The sequence below is a fragment of the Annulohypoxylon maeteangense genome, assembly GCF_022496945.1.
Source record: "Annulohypoxylon maeteangense strain CBS 123835 unplaced genomic scaffold GGS22scaffold_2, whole genome shotgun sequence".
Taxonomy (NCBI): Eukaryota; Fungi; Ascomycota; class Sordariomycetes; order Xylariales; family Hypoxylaceae; genus Annulohypoxylon; species Annulohypoxylon maeteangense.
In genome coordinates this window covers 3,042,509-3,064,132 of record NW_025953249.1, presented here as the reverse complement: position 1 = coordinate 3,064,132, position 21,624 = coordinate 3,042,509, and the positions used below count along the sequence as shown (strand labels likewise).

General features: G+C 46.8%; 8 protein-coding genes across 8 annotated transcripts; 4 read left to right on the top strand and 4 right to left on the bottom strand.

The window, feature by feature from the left end:
• The first annotated feature begins 38 nt into the window (after positions 1–38).
• On the top strand, positions 39–976 carry GGS22DRAFT_71168 (uncharacterized protein). Its single transcript, XM_047967883.1, has 2 exons — positions 39–628; positions 690–976. The coding sequence occupies exons 1-2, from the start codon at positions 183–185 to the stop codon at positions 889–891; spliced, it is 648 nt and encodes a 215-aa protein (XP_047823278.1). The 5' UTR covers positions 39–182; the 3' UTR covers positions 892–976.
• Positions 977–1,229: 253 nt separating this feature from the next.
• On the top strand, positions 1,230–2,442 carry GGS22DRAFT_196960 (uncharacterized protein; the record flags this gene model as incomplete). The annotated part of the gene is made up of 4 exons (XM_047965916.1): positions 1,230–1,768; positions 1,832–1,974; positions 2,042–2,144; positions 2,210–2,442. Exons 1-4 carry the CDS (start codon positions 1,378–1,380, stop codon positions 2,440–2,442), a joined length of 870 nt encoding a protein of 289 aa, XP_047823277.1. The 5' UTR covers positions 1,230–1,377.
• Positions 2,443–2,839: 397 nt separating this feature from the next.
• Positions 2,840–4,404, top strand: GGS22DRAFT_196957 (uncharacterized protein; the record flags this gene model as incomplete). Its single annotated transcript, XM_047965915.1, has 2 exons — positions 2,840–3,578; positions 3,640–4,404. 2 exons carry the CDS (start codon positions 2,840–2,842, stop codon positions 4,314–4,316), a joined length of 1,416 nt encoding a protein of 471 aa, XP_047823276.1. The 3' UTR covers positions 4,317–4,404.
• A 42-nt stretch (positions 4,405–4,446) lies between these two features.
• GGS22DRAFT_153895 (uncharacterized protein) lies at positions 4,447–5,904 on the bottom strand. Its single transcript, XM_047959941.1, has one exon. The coding sequence runs from the start codon at positions 5,382–5,384 to the stop codon at positions 4,617–4,619; it is 768 nt and encodes a 255-aa protein (XP_047823275.1). The 5' UTR covers positions 5,385–5,904; the 3' UTR covers positions 4,447–4,616.
• A 2,300-nt stretch (positions 5,905–8,204) lies between these two features.
• On the top strand, positions 8,205–10,302 carry GGS22DRAFT_153893 (uncharacterized protein). The gene is made up of 3 exons (XM_047959940.1): positions 8,205–8,837; positions 8,899–9,736; positions 9,794–10,302. Coding segments are annotated over exons 1-3 (1,122 nt in total). The 5' UTR covers positions 8,205–8,835; the 3' UTR covers positions 10,076–10,302.
• Positions 10,303–10,622: 320 nt separating this feature from the next.
• GGS22DRAFT_71135 (Zn-dependent exopeptidase) lies at positions 10,623–13,586 on the bottom strand. Its single transcript, XM_047967881.1, has 2 exons — positions 10,948–13,586; positions 10,623–10,885 (listed from the first exon to the last, which is right to left on the bottom strand). Exons 1-2 carry the CDS (start codon positions 13,447–13,449, stop codon positions 10,703–10,705), a joined length of 2,685 nt encoding a protein of 894 aa, XP_047823273.1. The 5' UTR covers positions 13,450–13,586; the 3' UTR covers positions 10,623–10,702.
• A 431-nt stretch (positions 13,587–14,017) lies between these two features.
• Positions 14,018–17,507, bottom strand: GGS22DRAFT_153891 (vacuolar protein sorting-associated protein 35). Its single transcript, XM_047959939.1, has 4 exons — positions 17,159–17,507; positions 14,860–17,071; positions 14,659–14,805; positions 14,018–14,602 (listed from the first exon to the last, which is right to left on the bottom strand). The coding sequence occupies exons 1-4, from the start codon at positions 17,293–17,295 to the stop codon at positions 14,432–14,434; spliced, it is 2,667 nt and encodes an 888-aa protein (XP_047823272.1). The 5' UTR covers positions 17,296–17,507; the 3' UTR covers positions 14,018–14,431.
• Positions 17,508–17,969: 462 nt separating this feature from the next.
• Positions 17,970–19,521, bottom strand: GGS22DRAFT_185015 (FAD/NAD(P)-binding domain-containing protein; the record flags this gene model as incomplete). Its single annotated transcript, XM_047964260.1, has 2 exons — positions 17,970–19,164; positions 19,226–19,521. 2 exons carry the CDS (start codon positions 19,519–19,521, stop codon positions 17,970–17,972), a joined length of 1,491 nt encoding a protein of 496 aa, XP_047823271.1.
• Positions 19,522–21,624: the final 2,103 nt, after the last annotated feature.

The window sequence follows — 21,624 nt, the reverse complement described above, 5'->3', positions numbered from 1 at the left end:
CTTACGGGTGGTGCAGGCTTTAGGCCCCTGTTCAAACATCTAAATAGGATCCGGTTGCCGGCAAGGTACTAGGTGATGTTTTATATGTCATAGCCTTTATTAACCTATTCTCGTATTTTTTATTTTACAGAACTTGGATCAAGACTCATATTCGAAAGAACTCACTTTCAATTCCCACAGCGATGCCGTCCAGACAAAACGAGACAGAGCATTTCCACGGTGTCAAATATGATCAGCTTCAAGATCCCGACTCTTCACCGCGACCCAGATCACACGAATTACGTTCCAAGATATGGTCATTTGTAGCAGGCATTGTTGCGGCTCTACTCGTCTTCCTAGTCTTTCAACTAGTCCGTTCGTCCTCTATACCGAAAGAAAAGACCCCCCAAGAGATCGAGGATGAGGAATGGAACCATTGTGGTCGCTCCAGCGCTGCTGCCATGTCTCGTGGTTGTCTCATGGAACCCAACTTCTACGGATGGTTTCCCTCTCGCTGCATGTTCTCAGAGCTCACTGAGAAGTATCCCGTATTTGAAGACAGAACCTGGTACTCGGACGTGAACCTAACTCGCGAAATATCAGCCAAAGATCTCTGGGAGGGGAAGCACGCCAAAATCTACACCCAAAGGCTAGTAAAGCATTGACAACTCACCCGCCCCCAATTGTAAGCTGACCTGTCGGATATTTAGGATGCATGGAGAACATTGCTTATTCCAATGGAGAAAACTCCGCTATGGGATGGAACACCAGAAGGATTTCCTCGACACTAAGACATTTAGCGCCCATCACGCAAAGCACTGCGCCGACCAGTTATCGGAGCGTTGTGAGGGCATTCAAGATAAGACTGAGGTTGAGCTAGGTTTCTACCATTGCAAGAAAACGATCTGGTAGTGGATTTTCAGGGGGGTTGTCTTGGCTTTAAGCTTTAGGGGCTTTATATGTTGCCTGGATCTATGTGGGCCGATGCAATGCGGTGGATCATGAAGAAACATATCCATGGTAAGAAATGCTAAATAGTGCAATTCAGTGGATCCGTTTCTTCTACATGTCGTGAGTAGAGACCCTGGTGAGCCCGCTTACCTACTTAGTGACCTTCCCTATTTAGAAATGTGTGATCCTGCTCGCATGCGGCGCCACATGGCGACGAAGAATTAAGCTCTAGAAGGTAACCTCGCTTATCCAAGATATCCTTCGGCTAGAGTAACGTTTCTAAAAGTGTCCTACGGGATCAATGGAAAGCTCGGGCGTTATCATGGGTACTAGAAATTGTATGAATGGATGGAGAGTAACATACTACACAAATATTCTTCTCTTAATCCGTCATACCGATTTCTTCACCCTTAGCTGGGGTTAATTGATGAGATAGATGAACCGTTCATGGCGACCTCATCCGAATACCCAAACATCAAAGATGAGTCGTCCTCAACCAGGCTCCTCTCCTCAGATGACGAGTCATGCGACTTCGAGTCGCCGGAGACAACGAAGCCAGGTTTTTGGAGCACAAGACGATGGATATTAGTCTTGATCATCTCTATTATTGCTACCAATACGATAAGCATAATAGCAACTGTTCAAGTCACTCGCCATCTTCAAAGATGCCAAAGCGTATCGGAGCCCCCGACTGGAATAGCACCACTTCTACGTAGTATACCTTCCGACATAAAGCCTACTCGGGCCAACACGCCATTCTATAATAGAGAGAATAGCACATATCGAAATCATGACTCACCCTCTACAGAGGCGGCTTGGTTAGAACTGACACAGATTCGTATGTGGACATGAATTTCGATTGAAGAAGTTTATCAACAGTCACTGACAGATATTTCCACAGACGCTGGTATTCTGTTAGTACCGAAGGAAGAAGCTAAAGAGTCCGGTATTGACCCAGAAATTCATGCATATTTTGACAATCCTGAGAAAGGACTGGTCGGTCACCCAGTTCTCATTGAAGCAACTCATCAATTGCATTGTCTGGTTCGTAAATTGACCGATTCACCGCTTATCATGAACTAGGCTTACTCAATACTGACAACACTCTAAGAACTTACTCAGACGATATTCTTACTTTAACTTCAACTACACTAGTGTAGCGGAACAGGTGGCTCTCTCAGGAACCACGGCATATTACCAAAGCCTCCACGTTGGTATGTTAAGGATCACCTCCCAGGATAATTCTTCTCACACAAATAGGCACTAAACTGTTTGTCAGATCATTGCGTTGAATATTTACGTTATCGACTCATGTGTACTGCGGATGTTGGGATTGTTCCGTTCGTATGGGCTGGCACGAAGGGTCGCCTGACGGCGGACATGGACCGTATGCACACATGTAGAGATTATGAAGCGGTACGGCAATTTGTGAAGAATAATTCGATCCCTCGCCCAAAAGAGGGAGAAGTCAAGCCAAAGCCAGGCGATCATACTGTAAATGATTATATCTAATTATGCCTACCCTTCCATAGGGGTCACAAAGGGTCATTCAATAGGTCGCAATTTTGGATTGCAAAAGAAATAAACTCTACATTAACATGATACCCAAAGGAGCTTCCATGCTGTAACTAGGTAGATTTAGTCGTTCTCGAAAAAAAAAGTAGTTCTGCCTTCGTTTCCATTTGTTATTCATTATCCGGTCATATATGATAGAGAAATCTGTATCGGAATAATGTTTCTTAGTATCATGACTATAATAATGATTGATTAGAACCGGCTCTCTTCGTCATCAATCTACCTACCTAGATATATATAATTACTTTATCCTAGACCACCATTTTCGCATCCGAATGCTCGTCCATCTTCCTTCTAGATCAAACCCGAACACTCTTGTTTGGAAAGCCTCATCATGGAACCCTCCGGGAACATACCCAGCATCGAGCCGCAAGATGGACTATCATCCATCGAGAACCTCCCTATCGATATCACATTCGAGATAATGAAGCGATTACCAGATATCAACTCCTTGTTGAGCTTAATCCAAGCCTCTCCTAGCGCAATTCGTACATACAACGCCTCGCAGTTTAACCAGAATACCATAATCAAAGGTATCCTCTCCACAGAACTTGAGGGGAACTTGCCTATGGCAGTCAAACGACTTCAAGCATTCAGGATCAAGAATAAGCCGATGAGGCCTTACGGAACTTTCCCCAGGTGGGATTACGATCAGATGATGTCGGAATTTACCGACGTATACATCAGCGGAATGAAATCGAGCCAGGTAGTCGTGCCTCTCGATTACTTCACTCTCGAGACGGCTCTTGAGATATCGTCATTCCATACCTGCGTCTTGCGTTGGGTCGATATTCTAGCCAAACGCATGCCAAGAGGACCATCCAATGGCAGAGCTTTCGGATTTCTTAGTCCATTGAGCATTCGCTACCTCGATGATGAGGAAAGGTATCGGATTATGAAGATGCTCTATATCACCGAGATTACCAGTATCCTTCTTCCTGTCGTGTACGCCATTTACAATTATAACAGCCTGGAAGATGAAATATGGCAGTCCTTCTGGTATGGTTTCCATCCATGGGAGTACTGCCAGTTCTTGGATATGCAGCAGGTACTATACGAATTATGCGATCGCAGTAAGTATTACTTTATATGTACCTAGGTATAATTGGGTTACTCTTTACTAATGTTGGTTAGAATTACGGGATCATTATTATTACAAACACTCCCCAATCGGAATAAAGCTTCGGCAAATACGGATGTTGAACCTATCGAAAGAAGAGACACTGGAACTTATCTGCAGAGTGACCGCCTTTCAAGCAGGCCTAGAGGCCTTATTAGACGTAGTACCTTCGGCAAGATCCGACCCGAAGAAAAGTGTCTACCAACCAGACATTCTGGATGTTATACAAGGCCTGGATGCACCGCTCTTGATCACTTCTAGATTTGTCCAGCATGCCAATGATCGACTTAGGACCGACTATAATCGTTGGCTCGCCTATGGTTACAAAAACCCGGAAGATCATTCTTTCGATGGTAGGGAGTTGTATTTCCCCAGATTTGCGGACAAACCTCATGAATCCGCGGGCGTTGACGAAGGTCCGTTGAGGTGCTGGCTATTTGATATCACGAAGTACAGTGAGCGCCATAATCTTGATAATAGCCGTGTATGGCCTCGCGATAACCCGAATTTCGTCATGACTTCTTTCCTAAGCGCATATCGCTGGGACTCGGAGGAGTGGCCATTACCCTCACTTTCTGATCTTAGAGATGAATCGGGAAAATACGTGCTGACGAGGGATAGCGAATTGATTCCTATACCTAGCAGATTCTATAAATCCTCATCCGCGTATCAGATTGGAGGTCGGAGATGAAGACTCGAATGCTGTAACAGATAAGTGAAAGCTGGCGGAGTAAAGAATGGAGAAGGGATTGGGAGGATGCTAAATATGACCTGGTTCTGAGCACGAGATGATGTTCATAGTGCCCCTGAAAAAAATACTATCGAGGGTTTTAGATAATTGTTTTCTAGATAAGTACTTGTTATCAACTGAAGCGACATACACTAGGTACACATTTTTACCTGCCCCATTACTCCAGAAAGCGCTAAGATATTGCCAGACCCCTTTAAGCAATTAATCCATGTGAATAAAATGGCTTCTTACCCCTACTCGTTATTGGGGAAGACGTAGCTGCGTTCTTAAAAACTCAGTCAAGCCCTTCTCAATCGAAGCCGAGAGGGCCGCGAAGATGATCATATTCGTCGATGAAGGCGGAGGGCAATACTGAACATCCGGTAATACCTCCAACTCCTCAATCCCCTTGACGCGGATCAACTCCCCAACCCAATCTAGGCTCTCGTGCTTGATGTCGAACAGAAGCTTCAGATCGTCGACGGTGAATTCCTTCGGCCCCTCCCAGGTTGTGTTGGGTCGACCACCTTGTACCATAAGCCGGAGCTTCTTGATAGACGCGTGATCTTGTAGGAACCGGCACACGTTCCTCCACTCGCTACGGTCGTAGTCGTAGGGGGGCTCCGGTCCCCGCTTATATAGGGAGATCTCCCGGATTAGTTGACGGCTTGGCGGGGTGAGATCTGAGAGGAAGGGCTCTACGGCTTCGATGTGGCTTCCGAAGTCGAATGTGTGTCCGCCGTAGACAAGATACGCCGTTTCCTCGTATATCTTCTTGTTAACTCGCATGAACGACGCGCAGAAACTGACACCTTCCGTGCCAAGCTGGTACGTAGTTGTGTAGCAGCGACGGTGGAATGAACGCTCGAGGACGTAATATTTGCTCCTTATTCGACCGTCCGACTTTTGAAGTTTGCTGGGTGTTGCATTCTGTATACGCAATTGCTTATTGCCGCCATCGTTGAAAAGGTAATCGTAGATCATCATCCGGACCTCTGCCGGAGCGCGCAAGAGTGGTGAGGTATCCATTCAGCCGTTGTCGATCGCGAGTCTCCGGTTCAAGGGGGGTCTTGACGTCCCGAACTAGAGTTCAAGAAGACATGCGTCTTTAGGAGGTGGCATTGAAGAATAAAAGGGAAAAAAGTCGACATCTCAACTTTTACATCTGTGTTGGAAACACGATTGTTATATATCTGGCCTACCGGGTTCTCGACCGGGTCAACAAGGTCCTCCACCGTGGTCGACGCTCGTCATTGGCCCACAGCTATCAACTGCTACCCAATTCGGCAAACATACGACATGAACATATGATAGATCTATTGGTCGGCGATACTGTTCTGCTGCAGATTGGGTTGTCGTTAGTTGTTCCACTCCACATTTCGATCACGTCAAATAATTTGTGAGTTTGTAAGTTTGTAAGCGTCAGCCACCCTGTTAAGGCGTAATTATTTACCGCGTGGCGCACCTTCCCCCGTTATTCTCTTCATGCGACAAGCTTTTATCTCCGAACTCAGTAAAAATAGATTCTCCGAGTTGAATTGGAAATTTTATTCACCCGTGGTTTGGAAAGCGAGATCAGTAATGAATTTGAGAATATAGTTAGTAATCAGAGGACAATCTTTCGGCCCCCACCGAAGATTCGTACCTGCATGCGAAAACATGCCAACACATGCTAAAATATGTAATAATATGGAAACGCATGCAGCGTATGAGGCGATGCCCTTTACCTTGGTTGTTAAGCTATCATATAGTTTGCTGTCGCCATCAAGGACGGACGGATGGATGTAGTCATCATACGTTAGCTGATTTGTCCCTGTATCAGTGGAGAAAGGAAAGGGAAATTCCGTCTCAAGGTCCCATAGCCTTTCATGCACTTCTAACACAACCTATCGAGAACGAGAACAAGTACTCCTATCTAATCTACAACGGTTACTTAGCGGGTATTCAATCTGAATACCTTAATTCGACTTCTTACTGTACAAAGATCCGCAGTGTGCAATTAACCGTTAATTCATCATCAATTGATGGTTTGCAAGATCAAACGTTTGAAAAAAAAGAAACCGTCGACTGCGCGTTTTTTTATTTAATCGTTTATGTTTTAGATTAATATTTACTCCTTTTCGAAACGTTTAGAAAATTTAAATGTTTAATAAATCTTTAAACATTCGATATGAAGCCCTTGATGTACCTAAACGGGAAGCTACAGGAGCTAGCGGATAAGTGTTTCACTTTAGAACCAACAAGCAAACGGGCCAGATCAGGTTGAATCATCTAGCCCTCTACGTTTCTACGATTTCTACGGTTTCTACGATTTTTACGATTACAGGATTACCTACCTACCTACCTACCTACCTACCTGCAAGAGCCGCAGTTGAGCCTCAAGTCACTGGCAAATCGGATAGGCTGGAGGTCCTAGAGATCCTGGAGATCCTGGAGATCCTGGAGGCGATCCTGGTGTATATGGGGTGGGTAGACTTCTTCAAAGACTTGGAGGTTTTGAAGATGAAGATGAAGATGAAGAAGAAGGATAGGTAGTAGGTAGGTGGGTGGGAGCAAGGTCTTATATACACTTCAAGGGCGGATTAGATCAAAACAACAAGATCAAAGTACTGAAAGGGTTACACACACCAGATCAGGGACTTCGAATAGTTCGAGCTATCGCCAAACATTTATTTGAAAGAAACGTTGACTTTTTTTCCAACGTTTGAAAATATATAACGTTTAAATGCGAGTAATCGTTTAATTTTATAAATATTCAGATAATTAAATGTTTACGAAATCAAACCATATATTGATAGTTTGAAAAAGAATTATCCGTTAATTAAGATGGGCTAGTTTAGCGAAGTATCCCGTGTAAGGGATTAGTCAATTCTCGTAGATGGATGACGGGAGGACCCGCATCTTGCCCCTTAAAGCATGGTGGCTTTATATAGGAAAATGCCGGAATACAACTAGACCCAACGACCTCGAGAAGTTTCCTGCAATGGCGTCATCACAAGTTATCTTCAAGGGTGCTGTGTATTCAATCTTATGTAACCAGGACGAATGCCAAGTGATGTTGGCTTTATCGTGCGGTTCTTGAGAGGTGGGCTCGTATTTGTGACTTTGCTCCCTACCATAAGTATTGTACACGCGGCCAATTCCTTCTGGAAGCTTGTTGGATGTCTCACTGTAATTTCAATGTCTCATACGGGGCAAAAGCTGTGGAAGTTCCGAGAATTTTAGTATTTAATATTCGTGGCTTGCTGCTGACTATGTGATTGGTACTCATTAAAGGCGAGACTTGCACCATGAACTGAATTTAGCAGTACCTACTTCCATCCATGCTTGCCCTGAAAGTGCATCTCATAGGTACCCTGTACGAGAATATGGGTAACCCTTAATTAGACATATCTTGCGAGGTCGTTTGCCAACTAATTTATGTGGAGAGAAGTATACATAGGGTAAGTATTGACCTCAAAGTTTCCTAAGTTTTGTTTAGACTTTAATTTCATAAAGTATAATTAGAACTTAACTATCAAGTTCACTAGCCGAGTTCATGAATATTGGATCTGGGGAAGGATGACAATAACTTTTCAAAACGGTCTAGTCAATACTGCAATGCGCAGAGAGTCTTTGTGGTAAATTCTCTCGATACATGCGCCTCGAAAACTTGGTGGTGGCTGTTATCCCCCTTCTATCTCGACAAACCCAGCCTATCCAGCCCGCCGAGCCACAAAATAGGAAATACGACAGCGTCTCGCTCAAGAGAGCATGTACGAAAACAGTCCAAAGAGCATCTCGTGATCTCTTTTTAATTCCGCTAAAGGCTGATTCGTCTAAGCGTCAAACCATTTATAGATTTGGCGTCGTGACTAAGCCCAATGGCGACGTTGTTGATACCTTACTATCTATGCAATGACGTTGGGCACACGGGTTTGTTCCGCTCTCTCCATGGGGGTTCACCTGAGTCCGGGGATCCGAAGGGTTTCGCGACGGGCAGGTTTGCTAGGATATTTGTGTGACGTGCGCGGGAGCGGTAGACTAACCGTCCGCGACCCCAACAAGCACGTACTTATTGACGTAGCCTAACTTTCAGCTGCGGTGTCCGAACCAAGTCTCCAACACACAATAAACGCGTTGTAGCCAATTGTCGCGTACCCCTAAGCGCACTCGCATGGAGCTAAGGCGATACCCCGGGCAGCGGCTGAACGTGGCTATCTTTGCATATCTGCACCGTAGCAAGGCGCACAGATGGGCAGATCCCCAAGGCAAAACGGGAGATGTTGCAAACGCGCGAACGAGAAAATAGAAAAAGGTTAGAATGAGGGATTCTGGGCGTCGCGGACCCGGAGATTACTTATGTATCTAGGCATGGGCGTGGCTCGCGACACTCGGATCCTGGCTTCTCCCCCCTTATCCCACGAAATGAAGAGGGAATTATAACTATAGATCTTCGCAGTTCTTCCAATCAAGTCTGATTCTTCCTTTTTTTTCTGTCATGTAAGTCATTTCTTAAAATGCCCGCCATGTCGATCAAGACCCTTATTCGCAAACTCTTTAGGGCCACCATAATTATCCGTGTAGAGACGACGGCGGCTAGGGAGTGCGAGGTCATCGACTTGACGGTACCGTCAAGGGAGCCATCGGTTCAACCTGTGATGGGTCCAAAGTCATCTTCTACCACCCTTGGGACGGATAGATGTGAGCGCGAGAGTTCCAGGACCTTATCGAGAGAAGTGACACCGGCTCCCCCCGGAGAGCTTGCGGGAGAAAGAGAAATCCAAGAACTTGATGGTCCGCCAGCGATATTCAAGGGGAAACAAGTTCGTCGCTCACCTTCACCGGCGATAATATCAAGGAGTCGGGTTGAGGTTGAAGTAGTCTCGCCATCTAGATCAACAGTGACAGTGGCGGAAGCCAGCAACAGTAATTCCGTCTCCGAGCTATCCGCCACCGCAGAACGCGGAAGGAGCCCCATCCCAACGGCGACCAACGGCATTAACAGTAATAACAACAGTCCAAAACAACTCAAGCGCCGTTATGAGTCCCCAGAAATCACCGTCATCGTCAAGGAAGAGTCCGGAGACTACAACGCCCCATCATCTCCAATAGACGAATACCCCCGCTTCATCAAAGCCGACGACTCAGATGACGACAAATTCGAGTTCTCACCCAAGAAGCAGCGAGGTTCCTCCCCAGAATTCGACCTGACACCGATCCCCTTCTACCGCTCCTCCACTCCCTCACCCCTCCCTCTCCCCATCCCCTTCCACCACCCAGAATACCCAGATCGTCCAGCCCTCCGCTGTCCGAAGAAGAATCCAGAACACCTTGTAATCGAACGCGAAGAATCGACATCAAGCCGGAATCCAAATCGACTATACTACAAATGCCGCGACGTAAGTCCCCACCCCCTTCCCCAATCACCAAACCCCACACTAACCCCTCCCACCCAGTGTCCCGGCTACGGCTCCTTCATCTGCTGGGCCGACTCGCGTCTAACCTGGGCAGCGGGACGGACAGGCGTAACGCCCAAAGACCGGCTATGGCCACGGTGCTGGTGCGGCCACGCGGCGCGAGAGGACATAACAGGGGACAAGGCGAAGAACCCGAACACGTTATGGTACAAGTGCGCCACGGACGCGTGTCGGTTCCGGCGCTGGGACTCCGACGACCCGCTGAGCCCCGAGGAGATTAATCAGTATAGCGGGAGTCAGGTGTATCAGATCGGGTATTGAAAAAGGCAAAAAGGACTATCGCTAAATTTTTATTTCGTGTTTGGTTTGGTTTACTGTGCTGGAGTCGGGAGCCAGGGGAATGTATACGGATCGTGGTGGGCGTCGGTGACGGGTTTCAGGGTTTCTGATATGGTGACCGGGCTGTTGTATTTATAGTTAGAGAACTGGATCGGTTGGATATTTGTATTTAAAATGAGCGTAACATACCCAAGTGTTAAAAATGGCGGTTCGTTTTTTGGATGAAAAAAGTGCCTATGCTAAATGATACTGAAATTGAAAAGAGGAATGAAAAATAGGAAAGAATCGTTTAATCTGAATAAAAAAAGGCTTGTAAGATTAGTGTCGTATGATACCAGTACGAAACACCTGTATCTGTTAACAGTTCTCAAAACAACGGTCATATTTCTCAAATATACTATTCTCAGCCAGCTTCCGAGCCGGCCATCAAGCTATGTGACGATACCCTGAAATAGACCAGGTAGAAGCATAGGAGTCGGTCACCTACATCTACATATACAATACACAATGACGAGAACCACCCGTAACCCCGTTGACGCCGAGCAATGCAACCCATTATAACCCACAAGAAGCTTTCTTGAAATTAGGGCACCCTTTTCGAGCTGACCATTATTCCAACAGCGCTTTAGCCGCCTTCGCTATGATACCTGCGGTCTTGTCGATGAGCTTTTGGGTCAGCGACCAATCCTCCGCGTCCACGGCGTCCCGAATGGCTGGGAAATACGCCTCGTCATATCCGGACCACAGCTGCGGACCAAATACGACATGCTTAAATTGGGTTCGGTTTGGAATCTATGATCAAATGTCAGTAAGTAACCAAATTGTCTAGAATGTGGCAGTGAAAGTCGACTTACCCCGCCACCAAATTCCAAATCAAGCAGACCACTCTCAAAGTCAGCCATACGACTGTTATAGTCACCTCTTTTTTGTCCTAACCCTACTGGTTCCCACCCGTTTGATGATAAAACGGCTGATTGCCAATTAGATTCCCACCTCTCGAATTCCGAGACGGCCTTCTCGACCTCAGTAACTGCATCCTTGATTGGGTCCAGAGTATAGTGTTTGTTGACATCCTTATCTTCGCCCCACTGCCATAGGTTTCCTAGATAGCGGCCGAGAGCCAGTGCATAGTTGCCCATGTCGAAAGGTAAAACTGGTCTGTCGGCTAGTTCGAGGATGAGGAGCCCAAGAACCTGGCCGAGGAGGTTGTGATATACAAAGCCCGGGTCACTAACACGATCCATCCAGTCAAAGTTGTCATATGAAGAATGGTAAGGGTGCATGGCACCGTCAAATCGAATGTCGATAGAGCTGGTACCCGCAATGTCCTGGAATGCGACGTAGTCGCTACCAGCGCCGAGGCCCTCGAGCTCTGCATTGCGACCATCCCACAGGGCACGCAGCGTAGCGTTGAAATTGGGGTCGACGACTCTGTCGAGCACTTTGTAGAGAACTTTTCGAAACACTGGAGACGCGGCAGCATGGAACTCCTGGCCGGAAACAGCAGTGTCCAGATTTATATAAGCAAAGCCGTTTTTCTGTAGAGCCTCTAGGTTATTCTCAACATATTCTGTACTGCCGATTAAGTTGTATTCTTCGGCATCCCAACTCATGAATTCGATTGTGCGAAGTGGTCTCCACCCTCTACTTAGGAGATCGCCAAAGATGCGAGCAACTTCGAGCATGATTGCGGTTCCCGAATTAGGATCCGTCGCACCAAAGGACCAAGCGTCACGATGGTTGCCAATAATGATTGACTTCTCATTCTGCTCGATACCGGTAATTTTTCCGTAGATGTTCCAGATCTTCTGTCGTTCATTCTCGTCTTGTTCGTTCTTCAGTCGCACGATCGGCGACGATGAATTTCCTGACCACCACTCGACATCAGGTACGCCCCCTTGCCAGTCATTTGGGCACGGCTCGCCGAAGCCTTGGATATGCTGTAGGAGCACTTGAGCATCGCGCCAGGCCAATGGTAGACTTGGAATGCCGACAAGACCTGCAGCTTTGCTCTTCTCCATCCGAGGCTGGCCCTCCTTGCTTTCCCAACCAGGGGTAAGCACGTCGCCTACTACCCAGCTCATTAAACTGACACCACCTCTCTGGACACCGTCCGCTGGCATGTATCGTCCGTTGGGAGCTGGCTCCCCTTTTACAAAGCCGTCATCTGCCGGGTCGCTGTATATGATGCATCCGGCAAATCCAGCCAATTCTGCTGCTTTGATCTTCAGAGCCCTATCGCCTTGAGTGCCATAATAGCGCACGAGCGCGATGGCGCCTTTCGTGTCGATTCCCTTGTCTGCTAGCATTTTGAAATCTTCTCTCGATCCATAATTAGCATAGATTAGTGGTCCTTTCACATCGCCAGCCTTAGAATGTCCGTGGAATACAAGTGTTTGATGACCGGCCGTCTCTTCGCCAACTTCATTTTCTTCCAAGGCAGCAGTCCACGCAGCTTCCTTTCCATCTTCAGACATGATCTGTACAGCTCTGCCACCTGGAATCGGAAAGTTTAGGTAAACCTGGTATTCGTCGACCATTACATCCTCCAATCCATAATTCATGAAGTCGTTCCGCACGTCCATTGCTAGCGCATAGTCGCCTTCGGTTCCCGCGATATGTGCGTAGCTCGTAAAGTGCTTGAGAGTATTTCTCATCGAATCGGAGTTAACTTCGGCTTGTACATATTGTCGCACAGCTTCAGGGTCGAACATGTGCCCACCAATACGCCTCGTCATTTTTGTGAAAAGATCACTCATGAAGAGGATGTAGAGGAAGCCTAGAATTAAGAAAACGGCGAGCAATCTACCAACCAAGAGTATAGCAGCGGCGCTATTTATTTTCGGCAACCTAAACCTCCTTCTCTCGGTCGGCTCGTTATCTTGATCATTCGTCACATCGTTTTGGCGAGGTAATCGAACAGTAAACCTGGGAAGTCGCCATCGCCATTGCCATTTCCATTGGGGTAGAGAAGATGCTATCCGTTTTGTCCACGATGATGTAGATGATCTGGAACTTGTATCATCTAATGGATCTTCAACTTCCAGCTCTTGCATTTCGCGCCGGACGCGCGTACCTTCACCATCATCACCATCATCGCTGTCATCTTCTTCGAGCGTCCATTGCGATCCTTCATCGTCTGACTCTACGTAAGGAGGTCGATAACCGTCGGGCGCACGTCTTGATGAGTCAGTCTGCCGGGATCGTGAGAAGAGAAGTGATTGCGCTTCGGTTTCGTGGTTGGGTCTCGTATCTATTGGCGAATGAGGTCGGTGGCCTGATGAATTCCCGCCGGTCGCTTCATCGTAAGTTGGTATTGGGGGTGGTGGTATATATTGGGATTTTTCGGAAGGCATTGTGATTGTACAACGTCATTTATATGCTTTAAGAGATGAAATTTATATCAGTTTTCTTGATGGAGTCGGTCGGATGAAGAAAAATACATCGGATCGTTGGGAGGGATTAGTAGTAAGAGTAGTTGAAACGAGCGATACGAGTCGAGTAACGATAAAGGAGTGGATTTGACAAGAAAGTTTAATCAAGGGAAAGAGCCAAGAGTAGATTCAATACCACCGAGGTGGACATCGAAAGGGGGAAAACGGGAAACGAGGATAATTGATATATTAGGTATCATTTAAAAAGGAAACATGACGCTGAAAAAATAAAGTTTACGAAGTTAGATGTCTCAAATGGCTTCTGCATTTGGATCTTGAGGACTTGCAGGTCATGGTTTCTTAGTTTCTTAGTTTCTTAGTTGCGGAGCATATTAGTCATGTGGCACTGCCACAATCAGGGGAAGGAACCTAACTCAAACCTTGGAAGGACTCAAGCTTACATGTACCTAAATACACGTAACACGTATTAAATCATAGCGATATAACTGTACCGTACTAAGTGATCATATAAACAAATCAATACAAGATTACGGATGGCGGGTGGAATTGATTTCTAGAAATGCATCTTGCATCTGCATCTGCGTTTGCATCGCCTATGATAGATATCTAGTCAAAAAGACCTTCGGTGTTGATATCCGCGAATCCGGCTTCCCTACGAACTGGTACAAGAGGGGTCAGGGGACTATCGGCACTAACTAAAAAGCAATTCTCAAAAAGGACGCGAGGACGCCGAGACTCCTACGAGAAGCCAACGCATCCTAGGAAATCGTCAAGAATATACATATGTACACAGTAATCTATAACTAAACGGAAGGCCACAGAAACTACCCCTTCCCTTGTAACGACGCAGGCTCCTTAACCTTGGTATAATACCCTCAGGGCAACTCGTACATGTCGCGATCGCGTGATTTGAAAGCGTTCCGGTATCTCTATGGAGACATACTCATTTTTGTGGCGGTTGGAGAACAACCCCTTCGTACTGCCTAGATGCGATATTATCTAGGGTATGCTTGAAATGCCGCTTGCTGCTCTCTATACTGGCAGAGTCCTGTTGGTTTGTGCCTAAGTTTGAGTGAATAAGCTCAATGAGACCATTGATGTATTTAGTAGTAACCTATAAATGGTAAGCTTAGTTATGTCTCCACAAGATACGCGATATATGCTCCTTACTGATTCATTTTGCTGATCAAAATAATAGACGTAACGATCCAAAATCTCGACAAATAGCTCGATTGACGTTGCCTGCTCCATACAGGAGTCTGCAACACGCAGGGCTCGCTGCAGGCATTCTAAGACTCGTTTTCCGTCCCGATAGAGCTGTGGTGGGGGGTTAGTCAAGCTCTGCAGATCAACGCCACCAATAAAACTTACACCTTCATCCGATTCTTCAACGGCAGCAATCGGTGTTGCCCACCAAAGGTGGCTTGCTAGATATACTGCTCTGCACTGATCTGGCTTCCGCAGAAGCTTGCTTCCATGTAGAGCGCACTTTGTGATAAGAGTATCGTAATTCTCTTTGCCGAAATTCCTCGTCTGGTGCAGAGCATTGGCAATGACACACACAGCTTGAAATTGCGCCTTGGAATCAGAGATTGCCTCCTCATACACTGTAAAAGCTTGCGCAAAGAATTCATAGGCAACTTCTTCGAAGCTGGTCATATCGGCGGTCTGACCGCAAGCGGAGAACAACCTTAGGGAAAGTTCTGCAGCACCTGACCCATTGACTCTGGTATAAATACTGGAAATCGCGGAGTGCAAGAATTTATAGAGGGCACTTAATTGAGTTTCCCAGTTGTCATCATAGTGCTCTCTAGCTTTGAAGCGGCGCGCAAGCTTCATACCTGCGGTGATTAAGGGTGGGGTTGTCGTACGGATCCTCTCATTTCCTTCGGCAAACGCTTTACGGACCATTTGAAGAAGGCGGAATTGGGTATCATTGTTTTCACCGTCTAGTAGATGGATAATCCGGGCCAACCAACCTTGTTCTTCCATCGTTTCATCGGTCTCAAGAGCTCGACGCTGAGGACCACCAGGATAACCAGCAGGGGGTTGAGATCCCTCCTTGATTAAGACCTTCAGGACCTCCAGGACGTTTTCAAGTTGGGTAGTAGTAGATATTTTGGTTTGGTTACGTAGCAGAGTTCTCGCAACTTCACCAGCAACAGCTCTTCTTGTAGGATAGGTTTGGGACTGGAAGAGGGGTACATAGGTAGGAAGAGAAAGGGCAGTAAAAATAGAAACATATCTCTTGAGTGGAGCATGAAGTAATCCGAGTAGACTCTGCTGTGCTGGGGCAGAGTGAAGATCAGCACTGTTGGCATGTTCCTTGACCTTTTGATTCGCATACTCAAGAATCTGGTCAACATAATCAAGCCGGCCGGGATATATGTTCAATGCAAGATTGGCGAGTGAGACCAACAAGGCAATCGTATCCTGGATGGGTAGGTGCTGCGCATTGACAAGATTATTGACTTGCTCAAAGAAAACCTCGTACAGCTTGACGTTAGGGGGGATCCCACGCTGCTTCTTGGTAGCTTGAGAAGATCCGTCCGTTTCTTTCTCGACTGCTGTTGCTTCTGTATCCGCGACTGACGGGGCTGGTTCGGAGTCTACCGGCGCGTGACTTTCTGCAAAATCAGTAGCCTCACCATTGGCATGAACGCCATTCGCGTCCACAGATTCTTCTTCTGCGGTTGGCTTTGCCTCTGGTTGTTCTTTGCTTAATCGGACTTTTTCTAAAAGATTCGCGAGCGCATCCTCTTCGAGTTTGGCTTTGTCTTCAGCAATTTCTTCCTGGGATTCCCGCTCAGCATAGGCAGATAGCCTATCCATCAAGCCAATAACAATAGCCTTGACGTTGACGTGAGGGTTCAGCCGTGATACCGCAGCAAGGAATTGATCGAGAGTATGTAGATGGAACTCATCTGGGAAAACCTGAGTGATTATCTCTAAGAGATACTCTTGGGCGAGGACGTCGCGACATTGTACCACTTGTTCGAGTAACGGACCCAAGATACCGTCCTGGTAGGCCTCGAGATCCACCAATTGGCTTAGCCGTACGATATTGCTACCGACGAGAAGTTGTAGCTCTTTGCGTTCCTTTGTCCTCTGCTCGCGCTCTCGTGAGTGGCCTTGATGTTGTAGCCGTACCCAGAGCTTGTTCATCTCGACAAAATTTGTTAGGATGAAGTTGATAGAATCCTGGAGATTTCCTTCGGGGCCATCGCCATCGCCGGCGGGTAGGTAGTCTCTAGCTTGTCCGGATAAGTAGTAACGTAGGAATAGACCGCGAATGGGGTGTTGAACACCACGGCTCATATCCATCATATCTTTCATCAACTCTTTTACTGGTGCCCCAGGTATAGACATGTATGCGGTACCGACAGTTATCATCAGATACAAACGTGGAATAATGTTGCCGGCATATTGGACAAGTTCATAGAGGTCAGCGAGATGGTTGGTAGGGTGGTTCTCCCGAAGGTGCATGGAAAGATAGCGCATAGCATCGAAGACAGCCATGTATAATTCGTAGTATTGTTTTGGACCCAAACTGCTTGTCCGCAGCTCGGCGACTAGAGTAGAGCTACGCAATCTACAGTTAGCTAGCTAAAAATAAGAGAACCCGGACACGAGGTTATTGTAAGGGCAATTAAATCACATCTCGACTCACCAGCATTTAAGAGCATCCATAAGCTTCCCGGGTGTGTCGAGGCATTTGCGCATAAGCGCAGTCTGTTGGCGCACTGCAATCAAGGCATCTTCCAATAATCTTGCCTGATCCTCAGGCGGAGCAGGTGTTGTTGACATTTTCGGGCTACGTCGAAGATAATGCGGCAGTGGCTAGATTCGTAAGAGGAATGGATGCCGTAGAAAAGTCTAGTGATATCTCGCACAAGTCATTGGGTCGCCGTTCGCCAAATACGATGACTACAGATGCAGGAAGAGCCTGCGGCAAGTGAAGGAGATCTTTAGAAATTCGGATGCCTGTAACGAGTCGATGTGAGCGGGACGAAATTCGGAACAGTACAGGTAGGTAGGTAGCTATTGGAAAGCTCAGGGCTCTAGGCTACTAGTATCAGTGTCTCAAGCAAGCCACATTATTGTGCACCTACATAAGTCAGGACTTCAGCCACATTGTAGTAATCCCGACATATCCGGCGCTAGTTAGGTTCAAGCCCCGCTAATCCCCGAGCATTCAAGACTTTCATCTTTTCATCTTTTAATCCTGATTCATTAAAGCCAGCTATTAAATCAAAATCTCATGTTATAATGCTAAAATTCATCTTTAATAGACGATGCCATGTTTTGTGGGACAAAAAATTTCACCTATCCGAGAACGGGATCTTCGAAGGTTCAAATACAATGATCATTTTCTAGCTGCGCTTAACATTTACAAATTCAAACAATACTCAGGTATAAATAACTAGCTATCACATACATACACATACACATACATACATTCTCTGTATATCTAGGTCCACTCATGTAAGTCTATAACGACCACTAATCACCACCGACGCCGTCATCGAAAGAAACAAGACACTGAAAATCCCAAGAAACGATGACGCTGAGCTACGCCCGACCTTCCTAGGTTCCGCTAGAGCAGCACGACCCGGAATAGGGTATTTCCAAGGAATAGTCGCTGTTGGGAAGGGCTCCTTATCGTCCAAGAAATTGAGCACCTGGCCCTTACGCGCACGCCCTGAAATGATAAACCTCAAAACCAGAAGATTGATGAAACGAGGAAAGTACGGCTGAACAAAATAGTCGAAAGCCCAATACACCGAATTATACCAGGCCGACATTTTCGTCTCTATGATCGAGAGTGTCCAATCTTCTTTGACATCATCCATGCGCGAATTCTGATAGCGCTCAAACGCGGCAGACAAGGTCTCGAGGCTCGGCCCGTTCTTGTCATTCTCATCACCATACTGTCGCGAAGGGGTATGTATGGCTCGGTGTAGCTCGTTGGTGAGGGCTACCGCATCTTGCAAACCGTTGATATACCCAAGACCTTGGTTTGGCGTGAATTTGTGGGCCGCATCGCCAGCGAGCACGATCCGCCCCCAAGACCAGCGCTTCAAGATACCTTCTTCGAGGACCGCCATGCCGACTGTGTATCGCTGCGCGAACACCTCCTTCACCGTCAGTCCATCGCCGACAGGCATATGGGCCCATTTATTCGCGAACTCTATAGCATCTTGTTCAGTGTAGCGAGTCCCCATCCTTATCGGCGAGTTGGGGAGAAGCTCGTATATGAAAATCCACGCCCTCTCCGACCCTACGAGATACTGAACAGAGTGGTCCTTGGCATGCGCCGCCCACGCCAAGCCAGGGGCGCCCTTCTCATCACCCTGCAGAGGGAATGAGCACCACAGCGTCTTATAGGAGCACATGAACGGCTTGTCGTCGTCGATGTCGATGGTAGGCGACGCTTTTAAGGCAAGGGAACGCATACGTTCACGTGTCCGGCTATGGACCCCTTCGGCTCCGATCACGATGGACCCTTCGTACTTCGTCCCGTCCGAACAGCTAACAGTGACACCAGAATCGTCGGCCATAACATCCGTCACTTTTTTATTAGTCAGAACACAAGATTTGCGTTCCTTGCTCAGGCCATCGTAGAGAGCCTTAACCAGGTGAGCTCTGTGAAATATATGCGACCCAATTCCATGGCTTGTCAATAAGGCGCGTGTTAGCACTATCTATGTCTAGGGGGGGGTTGCAATAAACTTACGCCTTTCTGAATACATCATGAGCTAGAAACCTTTTTAATGGGCGGTTGTCGCCGGTGACGATCCGCATATCGCTCATCTCTACACTGATCTTGAGAAGGCTATCCAGAAGGCCGAACTGAGCCAAGGCACGCATTCCATGAGGGGCAAGAACCAAGCTTGCGCCTTCGTCTTCCGCGATACTCTTGCGGCGCTCGAGGATGACATAGTCAATACCGGCTTTGGCAAGCGAGTGTGCCAAAGTTAATCCCACGGGGCCTCCACCAACCACTATAACTTTGAAATTCTCGTTGGCCATTTTGATCTCGTCGGGTAATATGAAGCTGCCGTTTTTTATTGATCCTCTGTTCATCCGAGGTAGCATTGGGACATTCTTTGCTATATATCTTCGTCTAGATTGTCCTCCCTTGCCTCGGTTTCCGCGCGCACCTTTCGGACCTGTCTGCTACGAGATCTTATACATGGTGACCAAACCAACCAGCCCCCGCAAGCATGGCACCATCAATCGGTGATAAAGGCCGCGTATTCTTGAGAGGATCCATCTACCCATGCCAATAGATAACCACCTGGTTCGTCATTGTGGTAGAGTATGTACGCTGTAACCCCTCTGGAAGCCTAGAATGCGCCATCCCGGAATAAATTCATCATTTCCCTATTAATGCCGAAGCAGCGAATTGTACCATGCCGTTTTCGACTCCTTACTTCCCACGGGTGGATTGACAACCCAGGTTACACTGCCACTGCAAATGTCGGTTCCCTGCGATGACTTGGCGATTCTGATGGCTTTTGGTTTCGATCATGTGGATATAGACGCTAAAATCTAAGCTTCAAGTCGATTCGCACCTCGGAATGCTGTATGCAAACACCTAGTCGCATTTGGAAATCAAGGTCTCCTGCATCTTGGTCTCCACATCACGAGCATGAATCGACCGGGGATGACAAATGACAGAATTTTGAATCCGTCGAACCGAGATCCGGACTGCGGCGGACGAATAATCCCAATAGGGTTACACTTTGGTAGGATTTCCTCTGAAAAGTTACTAAACGAGGGAAATTTTAAAGTCTACCTACGATCGAAGACCTTTAGAAGGCGGGAGCTCCCACAAGCTAGAAAATTCTATAGTAGATTATGCTTAAATGAGGTAACTACTAACCTTATAATCACGTACATTGAGATATGTTTCTAGTCTATTACTAGTAAGCAGGTCAACTTGTTCAGTTGAGATCACGCCCCCAATTTATTGTCACATTCTATCATGGATATCTACAAATCAAGGTAGCCTGGAAACCTCTTTTAGCGCTCATATACCTAGCTAACTACATCTATATAGGTAAGTAATCCGCTGTCACCATATTTACATGAGTGGATATGATACCCAGGTGAGTTAAGCATGTGCCTACCTACCTAGTAACTACATATGTAATAGTTGATTTTCTCATGGTAGCACACATGAAACTCATTAGTATAGCATTATGGATCATATCGTATCCTATTATGTGATCAAACTAACTGTAGTTAACCCGGTTCGGGAGTGGGTCTTCCCCGGGAACACGGCGATTATGAGATATCCGTGAACAGCGGCGGCATCCGAAACCCGGAGTTCAGGCATCCATATGTAAATAGTAGGTACTTGGCAAATAATCGACTCATTTATCCTTCCCGGTATGTACCGACTAGGCATCAATCATCAAATACCTACTGACACATCAGCTGTATTCGTGATTGTACAGCAACGGACCTTCTATCCCGTCGGCTATATCAAGACTCATAACGTCCATTCCCGATCCTTTCTCCACGAAGTCAGCTGCGCCACTGCCGCTCTATCCCCGTCTCCCACGCGATCAGTATCGGGAGATAGCATCCCTAGACCCACTTCGACGAACCCGAATACGAGCCGCCTGCAACGACCTGAACATACCTATATGAGGCTTCCTCCAACTCAGTATTTCCCATGTGCTTAAAGGATAAAACCAAGATCTACATTCTGTACCTATGTAGATATCACTACGTATCATATTAAATCTTAAGCTCCAGAAATTCTTAGGGTATGCTACATTCTTCGCTTCCTTATGCCTAGTTGCCGGAAGGATTGCAGCTTGAACTGGCGTGGCTCTTGCCTGCTGCCGGGCTTTCTCCGCGGTGACACGCCGCTGGCGGTCATCGTTCGGTAGGCCCGGTTATGAGTACTAAAATAATACGTTAATTATGTAGTTGTGTTGGGAGAAAGTCGAAAGCTACTTACATGAAATCCATTGGACATAATATCCTTTTCAGACACAGTTGTTGTATTCATCATCAACACAGCCTCATTAGTTCATAAATTATATAAATATGGAACAGGAACTGTGATCCCGAGAAATTAGATGGGTCCAACCAATGAGAAAATGGGTCTTACGTAGA